Here is a 16,567-nt window from a genome sequence, read left to right on the forward strand (position 1 = left end):
CTCTGTATATTAATGTACATATGACAGTTAATCACACAAAATTTACTCAAAATATTCTTGTCAGAATCACTAAGTATCTACATTAGAATGGGCAACTAGAAGAATAAATCTAAAATGAGTTCCTAGCCATTTCTCACCAATTAGCTCTGCTACTGTTGCCAACAGACTAACATCTACTCTCATGCCACCATATTCCTTTTTCTCTTCTCACTATTTGGACTGCAATGTCCCATTTCTTCCTTTTGGCCTGCCATCCATCCTGTCATAATACTATAGGGTGATCATTAACTTAAGTCATATGTAAACCTTCATTTAAAGCCACCTTGGAGAAGAATTAATACAGTTAAAATGTCCATACTACCCAAAGCAATCTACAGATTCAATGCAACCCTTATCAAAATACCCATGACATTTTTCACAGAACTAGAACAAATAATCCTAAAATTTGTATGGAACCACAAAAGACCCTGAATAGCCAAAGTAATCTTGAGAAAAAAGAACAAAGCTGGAGGTATCACCCTCCCTGACTTCAGACTATACTACAAAGCTACAGTAATCAAAACAGTAAGAGTACTAGCACAAAAACAGACACATAGATCAATGGAACAGAATAGAGAACTGAGAAATAAACCCATGCACTTATGGTCAATTAATCTATGACAAAGGAGGCAAGAATATACAATGGAGAACAGCTAGACTCTTCAACAAATGGTGCTGAGAAAACTGGACAGCTCCATGTAAAACAATGAGATCAGAACATGCCTTCACACCATATACAAAAATAAACTCAAAATGGATTAAAGACCTACATGTAAGACCAGAAACCATACAACTCCTGGAAGAAAACATAGGCAGAACACTCTTTGACATAAGTTGTAGCATCATTTTTTGGATCTTGTCTCCTCAAGCAAGGGAGACAAAAGCAAAACTAAACAAATGGGACCTAATCAAACTTAAAAGCTTTGGCACAGCAAAGGAAACCATCAACAAAATGAAAAGACAACCTTGCTGTATGGGAGGAGATATTTGCAAATGATATGTCTGATAAGGGGTTAATGTCCAAAATATATACAGAGCTCATACAACTCAACATCAAAAACAACAACAACAAAAAAAAAAACCTTGTTTAAAAAATGGGCAGAAGACATGAATAGACATTTTTCCAAAGAAGACATACAGATGGCCAACAGGCATGTGAAAAGATGCTCAACATCACTAATTATCAGGGAAATGCAAATCAAAACCACAATGAGACATCACCCCCCACCTGTCAGAATGGCTGTCATCAAAAAGACAACATAATGAATGTTGGGGAGGATGTGAAGAAAAGGGAACCCTCGTGCATTCTTGATGGGAATATAAATTGGTGCAGCCACTATGGAAAACAGTACAGAGGTTTCTCAAAATATTAAAAACAGAACTATCATGTGATCTAGCAATTCTATTCCTGGGTATATATCCAAAGAAAATGAAAATACCAATTCAAAAAGATATATGCACCCCAATGTTCTTAGCAGCATTATTACAAAGCCAAGATATGGAAGCAACCTAAGTGTCCACCAAGAAATGAATGGATAAAGAAGATATGGTATACACACACACACACACACACACAAATGGAATATTACTCAGCCATAAAAAGAATGAAATTTTAGAAGAATCTGACACATCTTGGCCAAAAAGCAACCTCAGGCTGCTGAGACACGACTCCCCATTCTCCTGCAAAGGTATAAAAGAACTCATCGTGGGCTTCCCTGGTGGCGCAGTGGTTGAGAATCTGCCTGCCAATGCAGGGGACACGGGTTCGAGCCCCGGTCTGGGAAGATCCCACATGCCACGGAGCAACTGGGCCCGTGAGCCGCAATTACTGAGCCTGCGCGTCTGGAGCCTGTGCTCCGCAACAAGAGAGGCCGCGATGGTGAGAGGCCCGCGCACCGCGATGAAGAGTGGTCCCCACTTGCCGCAACTAGAGAAAGCCCTCGCACAGAAACGAAGACTCAACACAGTCAGAAAGAAAGAAAGAAAGAAAGAAAGAAAGAAAGAAAGAAAGAAAGAAAGAAAGAAAGAAAGAAAGAAAGAAAGGAAGAAAGAAATTTTGCCATGTGCAGCAACATGGATGGACCTGGGGGGTATTACGCTTAGTGAATTAAGTCAGACAGAGAAAGACATATACTATATGTTTTCACTTATATGTGGAATCTAAAAAATAAAACAAACAAATGAATATAACAAAACAGAAACAGAGTCACAGATACAGGGAACAAACTAGTGGCTACCAGTGGGGAGGGGGTGGTGGAGGGAACAAGATAGGGGAAGAGGATCAAGAGGTACAAAGTACTAAGTATAAATAAGTAAGATACAAGGATGTAATTACAGCACAGAGAATATAGCCAATATTTCATAATAACTTTAAATGGAGTATAATCTATATAAAAATATCAAATCACTATGTTGTACACCTGAAACTACTATAATATTGTCAATCAACTATACTTCAATTAAATAAATAAAATAAAATAAAACCACCTTGGTACTCTAACAAGTGACCTTATAGCCTTACTTTTCCCCACTAGTTGCAAATTCTCATGAAGCCAGATAGAACATTCCACATCAGCTAAGTGACTACAATGCTACTCTAATTAAAGTTGTACATTTCCAATACACTAATCTAAGTATTTTAGTTCATCTGAAAATACACACTTTTTATATTTCTTTAGAATTTTGCATACTTATGCAAATTACATTAATATATAATTATTCCAAAAGACAATATTACTCATACACACACAAAAGAAAATGAAGTTTGTGGGGAGAAATATAAATGTATAAAAGCAGGAGTTCTAAATTAATAACTGGTACTTCTCCCTTTTTAACCCTACTTGTTCATGGGGGAAAACTATGTATCTTCATTTATTTATACATACTATCCTCTCTAAATCTATGAAAGCACAAAATCTGAGAAAGAAAAGAAGCTGCTAACAACAAATTACATTACTCAAAATAGTCAATGCCTTTAGACACTGTTAAACTTATGTTTAGGCACCACCAGGAACTGAATTCCCTAATTCAAATCATATTTGACAGAACAAAATGAAATATTATAGTCAAATAATTTATTTTGTAAACACATTTTGAAAAGCAAACAAATTAAAAAGTAATCAATGCTTGATGTTGTAATACTTATTACATCGACTAGCTTATGTTTATGAAAGAACAAAAGATTTTAAAAGGAGTCTGTCAACACAATTAAAATTCTGTAAGACCAGTTTTAGTTACACATATATATTTTTCATTGCAGTGAGATTATATCAAATGAGTACATTACTAAAAATAATATTCCCAGATGTTTATAACAGATATGATTAATCCCTCTGAAACAGATGAAAAGAGCAGATTTGTTTGCTTGGTTGTTTGTTTGTAACTGTTGTGAAAGCAGTAAATGAAAGAGGACTCACACTTCTCACATAACATACCAGTTTGGACCAACCAACCCTCCCACTGAAGTCAACTAGAAAAAATGACAGTTAAAAAAAATCAGCCTGAAGGTACTGGGAGAACTAAGATAAGGGTAATAAGCCCACGAATTAGAGCCATTTCTCCTTATGGGCATTCACTGATTTCAAAGTTGGAGGTGAGGTCTGAAGGGCTAAGAAACTGGGCTGTTTTACATAGCTAGGAAACCAAAAAGTGGAACACAGGGCCCTCACTTTGACCTGAGACCCCAAAGACTAGGTGTAAAAGTGAACTAGTAGAAGACAGGCCCCTCAGGGGACTGAACTTCAGTTTGGTGTGAATTACCTCAACACCTGAATTAGAATTCAGTTGATTGTGGATTTCTAGTGTCCCCAGGCACTCTTTGGGAATATAATAACTTTCTAGGCCTCAAATTATCACTACCTATGACTTTACAAACATGGTGTCCAGCACATGATTGTCTAGCACACAATAAAAAATAACAGGTTTCCATTCCAATCCATTCTCCATATTCTAAAAAGTCTTTCCTACAGAATAAAGTCCAATTTCTTTAGTGTGGTAACAAGAAAGCAACACTACAGTGATTACAGCATTATAAAATCAGGCTCATATTCTGACTCTATCACCAACCAGTTAAGCAACTTTGGGCCACTCACAGAATCTCTCTGTGCCTTAATTCTCCATTTACAAAATGGCAATAATAATACCTACCTAAAAGGTTATTGTGAGGATTAAATGACTTGATATATATAAAGAACTCTTGCACACTGCCCCTCACATAGTAAGTATTCAGTAGATGTTACTGATTACCATTTATTGGGTAATCTGGCACCTACCTATCCCTTCACATTTCCTATGATCAAGTTACTCGTAACTACTTACTACTGTCGCAAAATATAATGTTCTTTAGTGTGTACATGCCTTTGTACGTATGTTTTTCTCTACCTAGAATGTCCTATCTGACCCCCACACTTTGTCTATCATTCTTCTACTCATGATGAAACTCACCATGATGAATTCATTACTTCTGAAATCATATAGCACTCTTTTCATAACCTGATTATAACACTTATTGTGCTGTGTAAAAAATCTGTTTACATACCACCACCAGTGCCCAACTACTGTGTGGTGATGTAGCCTCCAAATTCTTGGAATTTCCCAAGTGATAGGAATGTCTCTGTTATTCATGGTGGGCTCAGAGTTTATGCTAATGAGGTGACTCAGGATGGGAGCTGGCCACACCAGAAAAACCAAGCATGTGATTGGCTGGGGTTTTAAGCCACAAGAAATCAATCTGACTTCCAGAGTCAGAATGGGGCTAAAGATTGCATTCAGCCTTATGGCCAATGATTAGATCAACAATGCCTACAAAAGGAAACCCCCAAAAAACTCTGTACACCTGTAAATCAGGAGAGCATCCTAAGTGGCAATACACACTGATATGTTGGGGAGGCAACATATGTCCTGAGGACACAGCTTTGAGATGCTCCCAGATCTCACCCTATGTGTCTCTTCATTTGACTGGTCCTGATTTTTATCCTTTATAATAAAACTATAATCACAAGTATAGTGCTTTCCTGAGTTCTGTGAGTTATTCTAGCAAATTATTGAACCTGAGGGGGTCACAGGCACCTCTAAATTTGTAGCCAGCTGGTCAGAAGTGCAGGTGGCCTGGAGACCCCTGAACTTGCAGCTGTTATCTGAAGTGAGGGCAGTTTTGTGAAGGACTGTGCACTAAACCTATAAAGTTGGGTGCAACTTCAGGTAGCTGGTGTCTGCAATGGCCTGTATCTTACTCCTTACTGCATCCTCCAGGCTTATGACAGTCTCTTGAATTGAGGAGGTTATCAAATGTTTGTTGAATAATAAATTCTTATACAGCTGGAATAATTCAAACATTTAGATTCTGAATTCTTAGTAAAATGAAGTACAAACAGTATAGGCTTTTAAGTCCGGAGATTGTCAAGTCCAAATCCTGGCTCTACCATCTATTAGAAGTAAAACTTTATTTCTCTGAGTCTCAATTTTCTCAACAATAAATGGGGGATAATAGTACTTCTTCCACAATATCCTAACAAGGACTGATGACACTTAAACTGCCTAGTACAGTATTTAGATTCAAGTGGATATTCAATAAACATGAGTTTTCCATTTCTCTCAGGATAGTTAACAGGAATACTTGCTGATGAAAAGTCACTGGTTCCACCTTCACAGTCATATACTAAATCCCATCCTGCTAATTATTTTACAAAAGCTTCCTTTAGTATCAAGAAATGGCTGGTAAGAGTGTTAATGAATCACTGTTAATTAATGCAGTCATCACAACTACTAGAAAAACAAATGAAAAGGCACACATCTAAATGATGGTCAGTCAATAATGTCATAAAAATAGAGGAATGATAACAGTTACATCTAAATTGCTAAAAATAAATGTTTGAACCTAGTATCTTATCTAATTGTTGCAATAAATTATCTTACAATGTAATTATTCACAAGGCTCTGCTCCATTTTCTATCTATTGGTGTTAGATGAAGGGTTACTCCAGAATACCCTTTCTATAATTTTCAAACAACTCAAAAATTAAGTTCTACAAGTATCTTGAGCAATAGCAGTATCACAGAATAAGCATCTAAGCTCTCAAGGAGTCATTTTGAAACAGTCATTCGGAAACACAGTCCTTACGTATTTGTCCAAAAAAATAATAGTTTACATTCCTGTTAAAACAGAATATTTACAACATAAATAGTAAAAATAAAAATAAAATAAAAAATGTTGAAGGGAACAATAAGCTTTTACCCATATTTAAATTTTTAACAATGACAGGACATATAAGAGATACTGTATAAGTAACAAAAGTAAGGAATAATGTAATGAATAACTCTGGTCAACAATCATGTTAGTTAAATTGGACACTAAATCTACACTATATGCTCAAAAATTTTTCTATCTAATATATTCTCTCCTGTTTATAAAACATTTCATCATAATTTGTACATATATAATAAACAGTTTTAAATTGATACTGAAAATGCTGTGATTTTAAAATTTTTAAATTAAATCTTACTACCTGACTACTAACAATAAAATATTTGGAAACAACCAAAATTCCCAAACTGTGAGAACTGATAGAAACACCTTCTTTATTAAACCACCACATAAAGCATAACTTAACCTTTTTTTACAGAATTTAAAATTTTATAATTTCTCTAAAATAAAAAGATAACTATAAAATATATATCTATTAATTCCTTTGTCAGCTAGAACTCACATTAATCTATCCAAATGCAGATAGTTCTGAAAACAGATTCAATTCACTTTAAAAGAATGAACTATGTACAGCAAGAATAAGGGGTATTTATTAATAAATCTACATTTCTGAAACAGTAACTACTTATCTCTGTTATATCAATGTTTACATTATTATATATACCCCTAAGTTGACAGTCACAGTATCATCATAGTCTTATACCATCTTTGAAGTTTAGCCATCAACGCCTATGCTAAATGTACTTTTGCAGTAAAGATGAGTATATATTTAAAATTAGTAAATTATACAGTTACTTTTCTACAACTGACTATAAATTCATCAATTAAACGTAACTACTCACCTAAGTACAGCTATTAAAGGTGCATATATTGAATCTCCATCATAAACATACATATGATCCCAGCTACATTCTGTAGCAAAATGATTGAATCTTAATCTTAACACTGCATTTGGACTGAAAAAAAATTAAAATATTTTAAAATTAATATGTAATATGTAAAGCACGGTCTAAAGAAATCTTAGAGTATTTTATTAAAAACCTATTTACAGATAATTTAGCTATAAATCCATAAGTCATCAGTATAAAAGATTGATAACCAGTCATATCTAATTTGTAAAAATGATATACAACTCCAAAATCTATTAACCAGCCATATGTATGTATCATCCTTTTCTAAAAATTTAGTCAAGAGGAAATGTTCTATGTCTTGACTAAGGTGGAGGTACATAAATTGTATACATTACTGAAACCTTATTGAACTGTACACTTAATATGGGTGTATTTCATTGTATGCGAATTGTACTTGAATAAAGCTGATTTTTAAATTCAACACTCAAGACTGTTCTTATTTCTATGAACTCTTAACTAGAGGTACTAATAAGGTCTTCAAATTTTAATCAAAAGGTCTCAATACAATATACTGCTATTTGTTAACAAATATATGAGACCACAGGTACACAGGGAATTAATAACCTTGAAGTTTTAAAAAACCTTTAAAGTAACAAAAATAAAAACCCAGTTTTCCAAATACACTCTGTAAAATCATAAAATAGTTCAAAAACAACTCATATCATTTATGATCCATTCATAATATGTTTAAATAGATAAATTCAGTCTCAAGCCCTAATTACTGAAAAATGCCTCTAAAAGGACAATTAACTCTCTCTTTTACAAAATGTTCTTTTTTTAACACCCTTAGAACTAAAATGCTGAATAGTATGAACCAATGGCATAATTCAGCATGGAATATTTTTACACTTTCTATGCAGTCTTCAAATTCCATAACAAGCGATTTAAAAGAAGCCAAAAATGCATACTTGACTTAATGCCATAGTAACATAACTTAAAAATAAATATATGTAAAAATCAAACTATTATCACAAGTAAAAGGGTATTGTAATTTACATTAAACATTAAACATTATATCTAAAATTCATCAATCCCAACATCATGAATAATGTTTTCCAATAATAAACAACAGAATAAACTATATAACTATGAAGTTGTTATATTTTAATGCTTTAACACTGATATAATCACCTTCTTTATCATTTCAGAATAAATTAATTTAATGCAAATTGTATACTTACTAGCCTTCAATTAGCCATGTACATTTGGTTTTATACTTATAGTTAATTGGACCATCTGTTAAATATCCGGAAGGTTCTGTTAACCTAGAAAACAAAATCATGAAAATGATTACCTTAAAGTAACTTTAAGACACACAGTAGCATAAAAAATTTAAAAAGACACTAAACCAAACTTCCAAACAGGAGAATTTATTTACAACTTAAGAAAATTTTCAGATTGCCATATATCATCTCTCTAAATCTCAAAGGAAACTTATTTTGAATTTCTTTAAATTTTTATGTATTATGATTGTTTCATTTTACAAAGTGGAAAAACACATTGAAAGACTGAACATTATACAGATAGGTTCAATGCTGATGCAAAATAGATTAAGTTAAACTTCCTCTGCACAAAAATTAGATGGATGCAAAAGAAAGAAGATCAAATGCACTTTGAAAGATGCAGATCTATGGAATAGAGAAATAGTATATGTATCTAGCACTTTTAGAGGTTACATTGTTAGCTATGTTTGCTTTTCATGCAGCAAGACTAAAGTAGCTGTCACCAGACTTTATTGAGATCAGCTACCTGTTTTTAGAATCATTTTCCTTCGTCAACTTTATATCTAGTCCAAGAACTCAGTCAATTTTAAAAATAGGGTAAATCAAGGGTTTTGTAATTATCCTCTATTTTAAACACAAAAAAGAAATTTAGAAAAGCTTCAAATTTTCAGAATTTTAAAATATTTAAACAACCCAATGCTACTTCATTTTGTTCTCCTTAGCTCCAGCCCAATTATATTTTATCAACAAAAGACAATATTTTAAATAACTAAGATATCTTCCCATTTAGCCTTTATGTATTTATGTAGACATACACACACACACATACACGCACGCGTGCACATGCACATACACACACACACACACACACACACACACACAATGGCTTATCAGTCTTTATATATCCCCATATACATACACACACATATATTTATACATACATACATACATACATACATGTATACACAGATATCAGGGTAATTATCTAGTTTTAGACAAAATTAAATTTTCCTTGTAGCGCTGAGTCTCAAAAACATTAAAGGAAAAGAGTTTCACTTGCCTAAATCAGGGTTAACAGAAAGGTCAATTAATGTAAATGTTATTTGAAAGTCTTTCGTAATCCCTGCAAATTAGTTTGGGTTTAAAAAAGGGCTAATTCATGCTTGGAAAAGTTTTTAAACATTCCAATGTTCTCAAAGTAATATAATAATAAATTGAGCATTTTATAGTATTAGGTATTACTGTAAGCTCATAATGTGTTACCTCACTTAAAAATCTCAAAAGCCCCACAAGATAATTATTAACCCCATATTACAGATGAGAAAACTGAAGCACATTTTAAATAACAAGTTAAATAGCTTGCCCTGATTTTTCACTTCCATTAATAGCTCCAGATGAGCTAATTCAGACAAACCTCCACTGAAGATAACTTAAAAAGCTAAAGAACAATTTTTAAATCTTATAAGTAACAAAATGGTAAGACCTACTAAGCCAAGATCCAGAAGTTGCAAATTCTTTAAAGAGGAACCAGGCATCCAGAGCTACTTCTGTTATGGAGAATTTTATCTATTTATTAGAGACTGCCAAAAGGCTGAGAGTACTTTCGACAGCCTCAAGGAAGAAGGGGGACAAAAGCTGGAGGCAATAACCTACAAAAGGTAGGGGCTCAAATAAACAACACGGCACTCTGAACTGGGACACAAAGATTTTCTATAAGGGTAAAGGTGTACCAGAAATCAGCCATTACGTGGACTGCAGCCCAGCTACAAGTCATCAAGATGACAGAAAACCCCAAGACCTACCATTGGCTTAAGGTGATACTAGAACTATTATGCCAAGGCTCCTAACGGAAGATACAAAAATATTCTCTGAAGAAAGGTAACATTATCCTAGTCCTCAAATTATTTCTACCAATAATTTTTCAAATAAGATATCTACTATGATCAAAGATAATAAGACACATAAGGATAGAAGACAATAAAACAAGAACCAACAGAATATCTTCAGGAAGAGACCTGAAGATATTCCAATTGTGGAGATTATCAGATGTGCCCTATAAAACAAATATGACGTACTAAGTTCAAAAAGACAAAAGACACGATTTAAAATTTCGGCAGTTAACTGAAAACTGTAAAAAGTAACAGTATATTTGAAAAATATAATGGAAATTTTAATACTGAAAACTACATTAATCAAAATTAAGAATTCGATGGACGGGTTTAACAACACATTAAACACAGCTAAAAGAGGATGAGAGATCTAGAAGACAGGTCCATAAAAAATATCCAAACTACAGCAGGATGATTGAGGGTTCAACCCATTGGGTGTGGGTCACTCCACCAAGTAAAACTCCAAGGAGCCAAGATTCTAGTTGAGGGCAGGGGAAATACGGTATGGGGAGTGGAAGAACAGAATCATACACATCAGTTATGGTCTTTTAACAAATTAAATAGGTAAGTATCCTAACAACTTTACAAAGTTTCTATTTGATACACACACACACACACACACACACACACACACACACATATCCTCTCTCCTTCACATTTTTATTTTATTTACAAGCTGTAACTTTACAATTTAGATTTTAGATAATGGAATATTTAGTGTGACTATGACTGAATATGAAGAGCAATTAACATAACCAGTGATAGATACAATGACTCTCGAAACCGTGTGTTTCCTCCTTTTGGACAAAGGATGAGAACTTCACTTGGAAAAAGTGTATCTTCTTAGGTAGAAATACAGCTTTGTTGGTTGCTGGGGAGTTCACGTGTGTTTAGAAGGATGCATACAGAAGAAGCTGAATAATTAAAGGGCAGACTGGCAGTTATCCATTGCCTCCCACCTCAAAATTCAGACTTTTTGCCTACTTTATGAAAATGGATCTGGGCCCTTTAAATATTTTTTTTTTCCAGATGGCAGGATGCTAAGCCTGCAGGCTTTGTCAATAGAGCACGCTGGAGAGACTGCAGGAGGAAACAGATTTGCTTCCTGGTTCCAATGTACTCACTCAACAAGCTCCTGCAGCACTAGGTACTAGGCTCCTACGTACCTGATGGCCACCAGCACCCAGCCACCAACAGTTTCCCCCAGCACTTCCCCTCAGGCAGTTCTGCAGCAGAGGCCTCCAGTGAGACACCACTCTGTGAACAGCTTTCCCCAGCATCCCATAAGTAACCATGGCAAGTTCCAAAGGGCAGATGTTAAGCAAGTTCCGCAGGTACAGCTTTACAGTGACTTTTCTGCCATTCAGTAAGCCACAGCCTGCTCTCCCAACAAGGTCTGGATCTCAGGCCAGGTCACAGGGACTCTCACTTAAGAGTTCTGTCTCAGCCATAACAGTAGTAGTGGCTGCTCCTTGTATCTACTACTTCTGTATTTTGCAGAGTTCTCTTTACTTCTTACTAGCCAATTTCTCGGTTCCAATCTGTGTTACAGTCAATAATCCTTTACATTAAACTTTTCCTATTAAAATTACTGTGTGATCCTCTTTCCTGATTGGACCCAAACCAACCAATAACAATAAAGGATATGCAAAATAAAATCACAATAGCGTACCACTATGCACCCAACAGAATGGCTAAAATTAAAGAGATTAATAATACCAAATATTGGCAAGGATGTGGAGATAATTCTCATAGGATAAATCAGTACAACTTTAGAAAGTAATCTCATATTATCTTGCATAGCTGAAAACAGACAGTTGCCAACAGTGTCAGCATTACACCATATCCTCTCAGACCCTCTGACCATTTCCATACACTCCAGCCTGACTTTCTCGGGCCAGCACCTGCATCAATGTTGAAGGGCTCTCTCTATCTACTAGAACCCACTCTTCCTATGCATGTGGTGGGCTGAAAGTGCCTGTGAATCAACATCCTCCCAGGGCAGCCCTTAGCCAATGAATGATTTGGAAAAACTCCAAACTTGCTTATCTCTTTGCTGCAATAATAATGAAGTGCACTTCCTTGTGGGATTTGGCTCCAGTCACCCAGTGTGGTACCTGACTTGATAACATACCTCCCTTATTGGCTCCTTCTCTTCTTTCACTTCTGTCAGTGTCCCTGAATCTCCCAAATATACTACATGTGCTCAATTCTTATCTCAGGATCTGCTTCAAGGTAGTGGAGGGGAGTGTGACCAAACTAACAGTACCAGGAAGCAGAACTTCAAGATGGGCTCTGGGGCTGGATCACTCACTGGCCAGATGGCAACAAGAGTCACACTGGGGGTGGTAGAGAGAGTGGCAATAACTTGTGGCATGCTATAGCTCACAATGACAAAGACTTTCACTTTTGCTGAATTGAGAGAGGATACCAGAGGAAGGTGATGCACTGACTAATGCAATAGACTTATGTGATATCTCTAATATTTGAGAAATAGAATAGCAAGGGTAGTTACAAGGACTGTGGAATTAGTTGACTGATGTTAAAAGCCATTGATATGCTAAAGGCAGAAAACTGCAGCAGAGTGCCTGTACTAAGACACCGACCCATAAGCAGCTTGCCCCAAGATCCTGTAAGACTCAATTCACCAACCACCAATTTTAGATACAGTGTAAATACCAGGGGACTCTGTAACATTTAAAGAGACTCTATTTCTGAGGCCAGAGGGTTGACCAAACTGGAAAACCAGCCCAGGACCAGATTATGAGAGGAGCAGAATTACAGAAAAAGTTTAGTTCACAGCCCTGGCAAGACTTCAGTGCTAAAGATAGTGCCCAGATACCTAGGAGGGTGCCACCTGGTAGATGTACTTGAGAACCTTGAACCTCTAGATTTATTTAACCGTTTGGGCGTGCAAAAGTCTTTTAGAAACCAGGGCTGACAGTGAGAAAAATAAATTCTCACCCTCTTTAAATGACTACAGGCGTATCTTGTTTTCTTGTACTCCACTTTATTGTGCTTCACAGATATTGAATTTTTTACAAATTGAAGGTTTGTGGCAACCCTTCATGGAGCAAGTCTATCAGTGCCATTTTTCTAATAGCATTTGCTCAATTTGTATCTCTTTGTCACATTTTGGTAATTCTCACAGTAGTTCAAACCCTCCACCAGCAAAAAGATTGAGACTTGCTGAAGGCTCAGATGATAGTTAGCATTTTTTAGCAATAAAGTATTTTTTAATTAAGGTACGTACATTGTTTTTTTAGACATAATGCTATTGCACACTTAAGAGACTACAATATAATGTAAACATAACTCTTATGTGCAACTATATTAACGGGAAAACCAAAAAATTCATGTGATGCTTTATTGCAATATTGGCTTTATTGTGTTGGTCTGGAACTGAAACAGCAATATCTCTGAGGTCTGCCTGTACTTGTTCTTAAGCCACAACAAGCAGTAACACCAGAATTGAATTAAATCAATGTAATCAATCAATGACAATTGGCTACAGGAACCATGTATTTAAAAGCCATGTAATTAGTGGCAGCCCCATATACAGTGACCATTCAAAAATAAATAAACTTAAAATCCCCAAAAGTGTGACAATTAAGCAATAGACTAATAAGTCTCAAGGACAATTAGAAAATATTTTTAATTGTTAACACTAAAACCACACCATATCAAAATTTATGAGATGAAGCTCAACCATTGTTTTAGAGAGAAATTTATAGCTCTAAATGTATATATTAAAAAGTTGAAAATCAATTATTTTGATATGGGAATTTGAGAAGCCACATGCATGCCCAGGGAGACTTTTCTTAGACTACAAGCCCAGAAAAGACCTGAGAAGACTCTACACTTCCACCTCTGGCTAATTTTCAGACTCAGAGCAAGATGGAAGTGAAGGGTAAGGCAGAGTCATAAACAATGTGGCTAAGCACTGAAGCAGTGTCCCAACACAGTCAATCTGCACAGACTGGGAGAATTTTTTATCTTTTCTTGACTCCAGGCATTTGAGGAAATCTATGTCAAAACACTAGCTTACCATAAACTAAAGGAACAGAGACTTTAGAAACCACACAAAACAAAGAATACAGTCATTACAAAAAACAGTTTAGAAAAGTCATTAAACAAATATACAACTACAACCACATGTAAGAAAAACAAACCCTGAAGAGGGGGAAGAACTCGATTTCTAGAGTTATCACATTATAATAATCAAATGCCCAGTCTCCAACAAAAAAATTACAAAGCATACAAAGAAACAAGAAAGTATAGCCCATTCACAGGAGAAATTAACAGATACCATCTTGCAGGAAACACAGAAATTGCGCTTGTTGGACAAACACTTTAAATCAACTGTTTTAAATATACTCAAAAATTCTAAAGGAAATCATGGACAATAGTTACAGGAAACCAGGAAAATGATGTCTCAACAAATAGAAAATATCAATTAAGATTTAGAAATGTTATGATCACAACCCTCATCAATAGGGTCCACTAAACAATCCTTCTCCCTAGTTTCTAACTGACAGTTGTAACAAACCCTTAAAGTCAAAATATTGTTATAATTTAAATTATAAAAACCCCAAATCAGGGCTGACTCAAATGATACAAATTATCAGACATAAATTAAGCCTGTATGATAACAGTCTAGAGCCTCAGAGACTTAATTTTAAAGAAAATCCTAATTTGTTCCATGACCTTACACAACCACTTCTATTTCAATTTCTTCTCTAATGGAAGAAGAGAAGTATAACACATTCAAAAAGTACCTTAATACATAGTCAAGAAATATATAGCTCTTTTAATAAGAAAATAAAGCCGGAAATTTAAGAACAGGCAGCTTTGCAACTATCACCTACAATATAATCTATCTTCCTAGTTAGGAATATACCTCCCAAACTGCGTATGAGGAAATCTAACACTACTGGGGATTTCTTTCCCCAAAACCCCTCTATTTGTCTACCACCCCACCTACTCGAACTGACCCAGTCCTGTGCTATGTTGGGAAATTCCTTACCCTTAGTTTAAAATATATCTCCCCTCCTCTAAAGAAACATATACTCTAGGAGCTACAACTATAACCCTTATCTCCCACCTATAAGAGGTGATGTGAAAGAACTGTTATGTTTCCCCACCTAGGCTACACAACAGGAGTACATGAAAACCACCCACTCTGTCCCATCCTCTTCACCTTCAGAGGCACAATTACACAGACTTAAAAGAAAACTCTACTCACCACAGCCCCTGAAATCCTTCTGTACCTTCATCACCCATTCCTAGCAAAAGCCCCTACCAAGAGCCTACCTTTGCCTCTACTTACTGCAAAGAGGTTTCCTCTTTGCCACTTTCACTCTACTAGAAACATGGAGGGGCTGACACCAACCAATATAAAAGGATGGAAAATCCTTTCTCACCATCAAGAGATAGGAGTAAGGGGGGAAAATTCCTACCACTTCCACAATAAGGAAGGAGCAATTCCCCCTTTGTAGTTTCCTGATCTCTTCTTCAGCTTGAAGAATGTTCACCTCCATGCCATTTGAGCAAAGAACTCCCATTACACACTTTGGACATCTTCACCACCTGGAACTGTTCTTCTAAAATTCAGAAGTCTTATGCTCCAAGATTACACTCTGACCACAAACACCTAGTTTCCAATCTATTTCTTCACTTCTTACTCTTAACATCACCTGTACATTCCAGCTGGGTAGAGATTTTCAAGAATTAGGCAGCATATAATTCAGCTACGTAAAAGGTAAAACAGGCTTCTTCTATTTCTAATGCCGTTTCTACAATGCATTCTAAGTTTCAAGTAGTTAACTTATTTTTAATTTGTAGCAATCATGTTCTTGGATTGAGAACCATATTGACATGGTTAATCTAGATCAGGGCTCCATAAACTACTGGCCTATTGCCAGTTTGTGTAAATGAAGTTTTATTGGAACACAGCTACACCCATTTGTTTACATATATCTAAGATTGTTAACATGCTACAAGAACAGAGTTGAGTAGTGGCAACAGAGACCATCTGGTGTACAAAGCCTAAAATATCTACTATCTGGCCCTTTACAGAAGAAGTTTTGCCAATCCCTGTCTAGATGCCTGCACATGCCCGTATGCCTTGCCAATGTCTCATCTAGCTGAAACTGCCCAATCTAGACTCCTTAATCAAATAAGCATGCTGAGCTGTTTATAACACAGGAGTGGCCACTACTAAATGCAGGAAAACCAGCACAAACATTAAACAGAACTAAAATTAAATCAATTAAAGTGTTATTCTCTATCCTGGCCATGAATA

The 16,567-nt window shown here is 35.5% G+C and overlaps 1 protein-coding gene across 7 annotated transcripts in view; it reads right to left on the bottom strand.

The window, feature by feature from the left end:
* ATRNL1 (attractin like 1) overlaps positions 1–16,567 on the bottom strand; it is a 721,245-nt gene that overhangs the window by 686,672 nt on the left and 18,006 nt on the right. For all 7 annotated transcript variants that reach the window (XR_009497890.1, XR_009497891.1, XM_059899416.1 and 4 more), the window contains exons 2-3: positions 8,333–8,416; positions 7,083–7,196 (exon numbers count right to left, since the gene is read on the bottom strand). Coding sequence is in view for 5 of the 7 variants with exons in the window: in XM_059899416.1 (XP_059755399.1) it covers positions 7,083–7,196; positions 8,333–8,416 (198 nt within the window). In the remaining 2 variants the exon portion in view is untranslated. The remainder of the gene's footprint in view (positions 1–7,082; positions 7,197–8,332; positions 8,417–16,567) is intronic.

Source organism: Balaenoptera ricei, chromosome 16 (assembly GCF_028023285.1).
Source record: "Balaenoptera ricei isolate mBalRic1 chromosome 16, mBalRic1.hap2, whole genome shotgun sequence".
Classification (NCBI taxonomy): domain Eukaryota; kingdom Metazoa; phylum Chordata; class Mammalia; order Artiodactyla; family Balaenopteridae; genus Balaenoptera; species Balaenoptera ricei.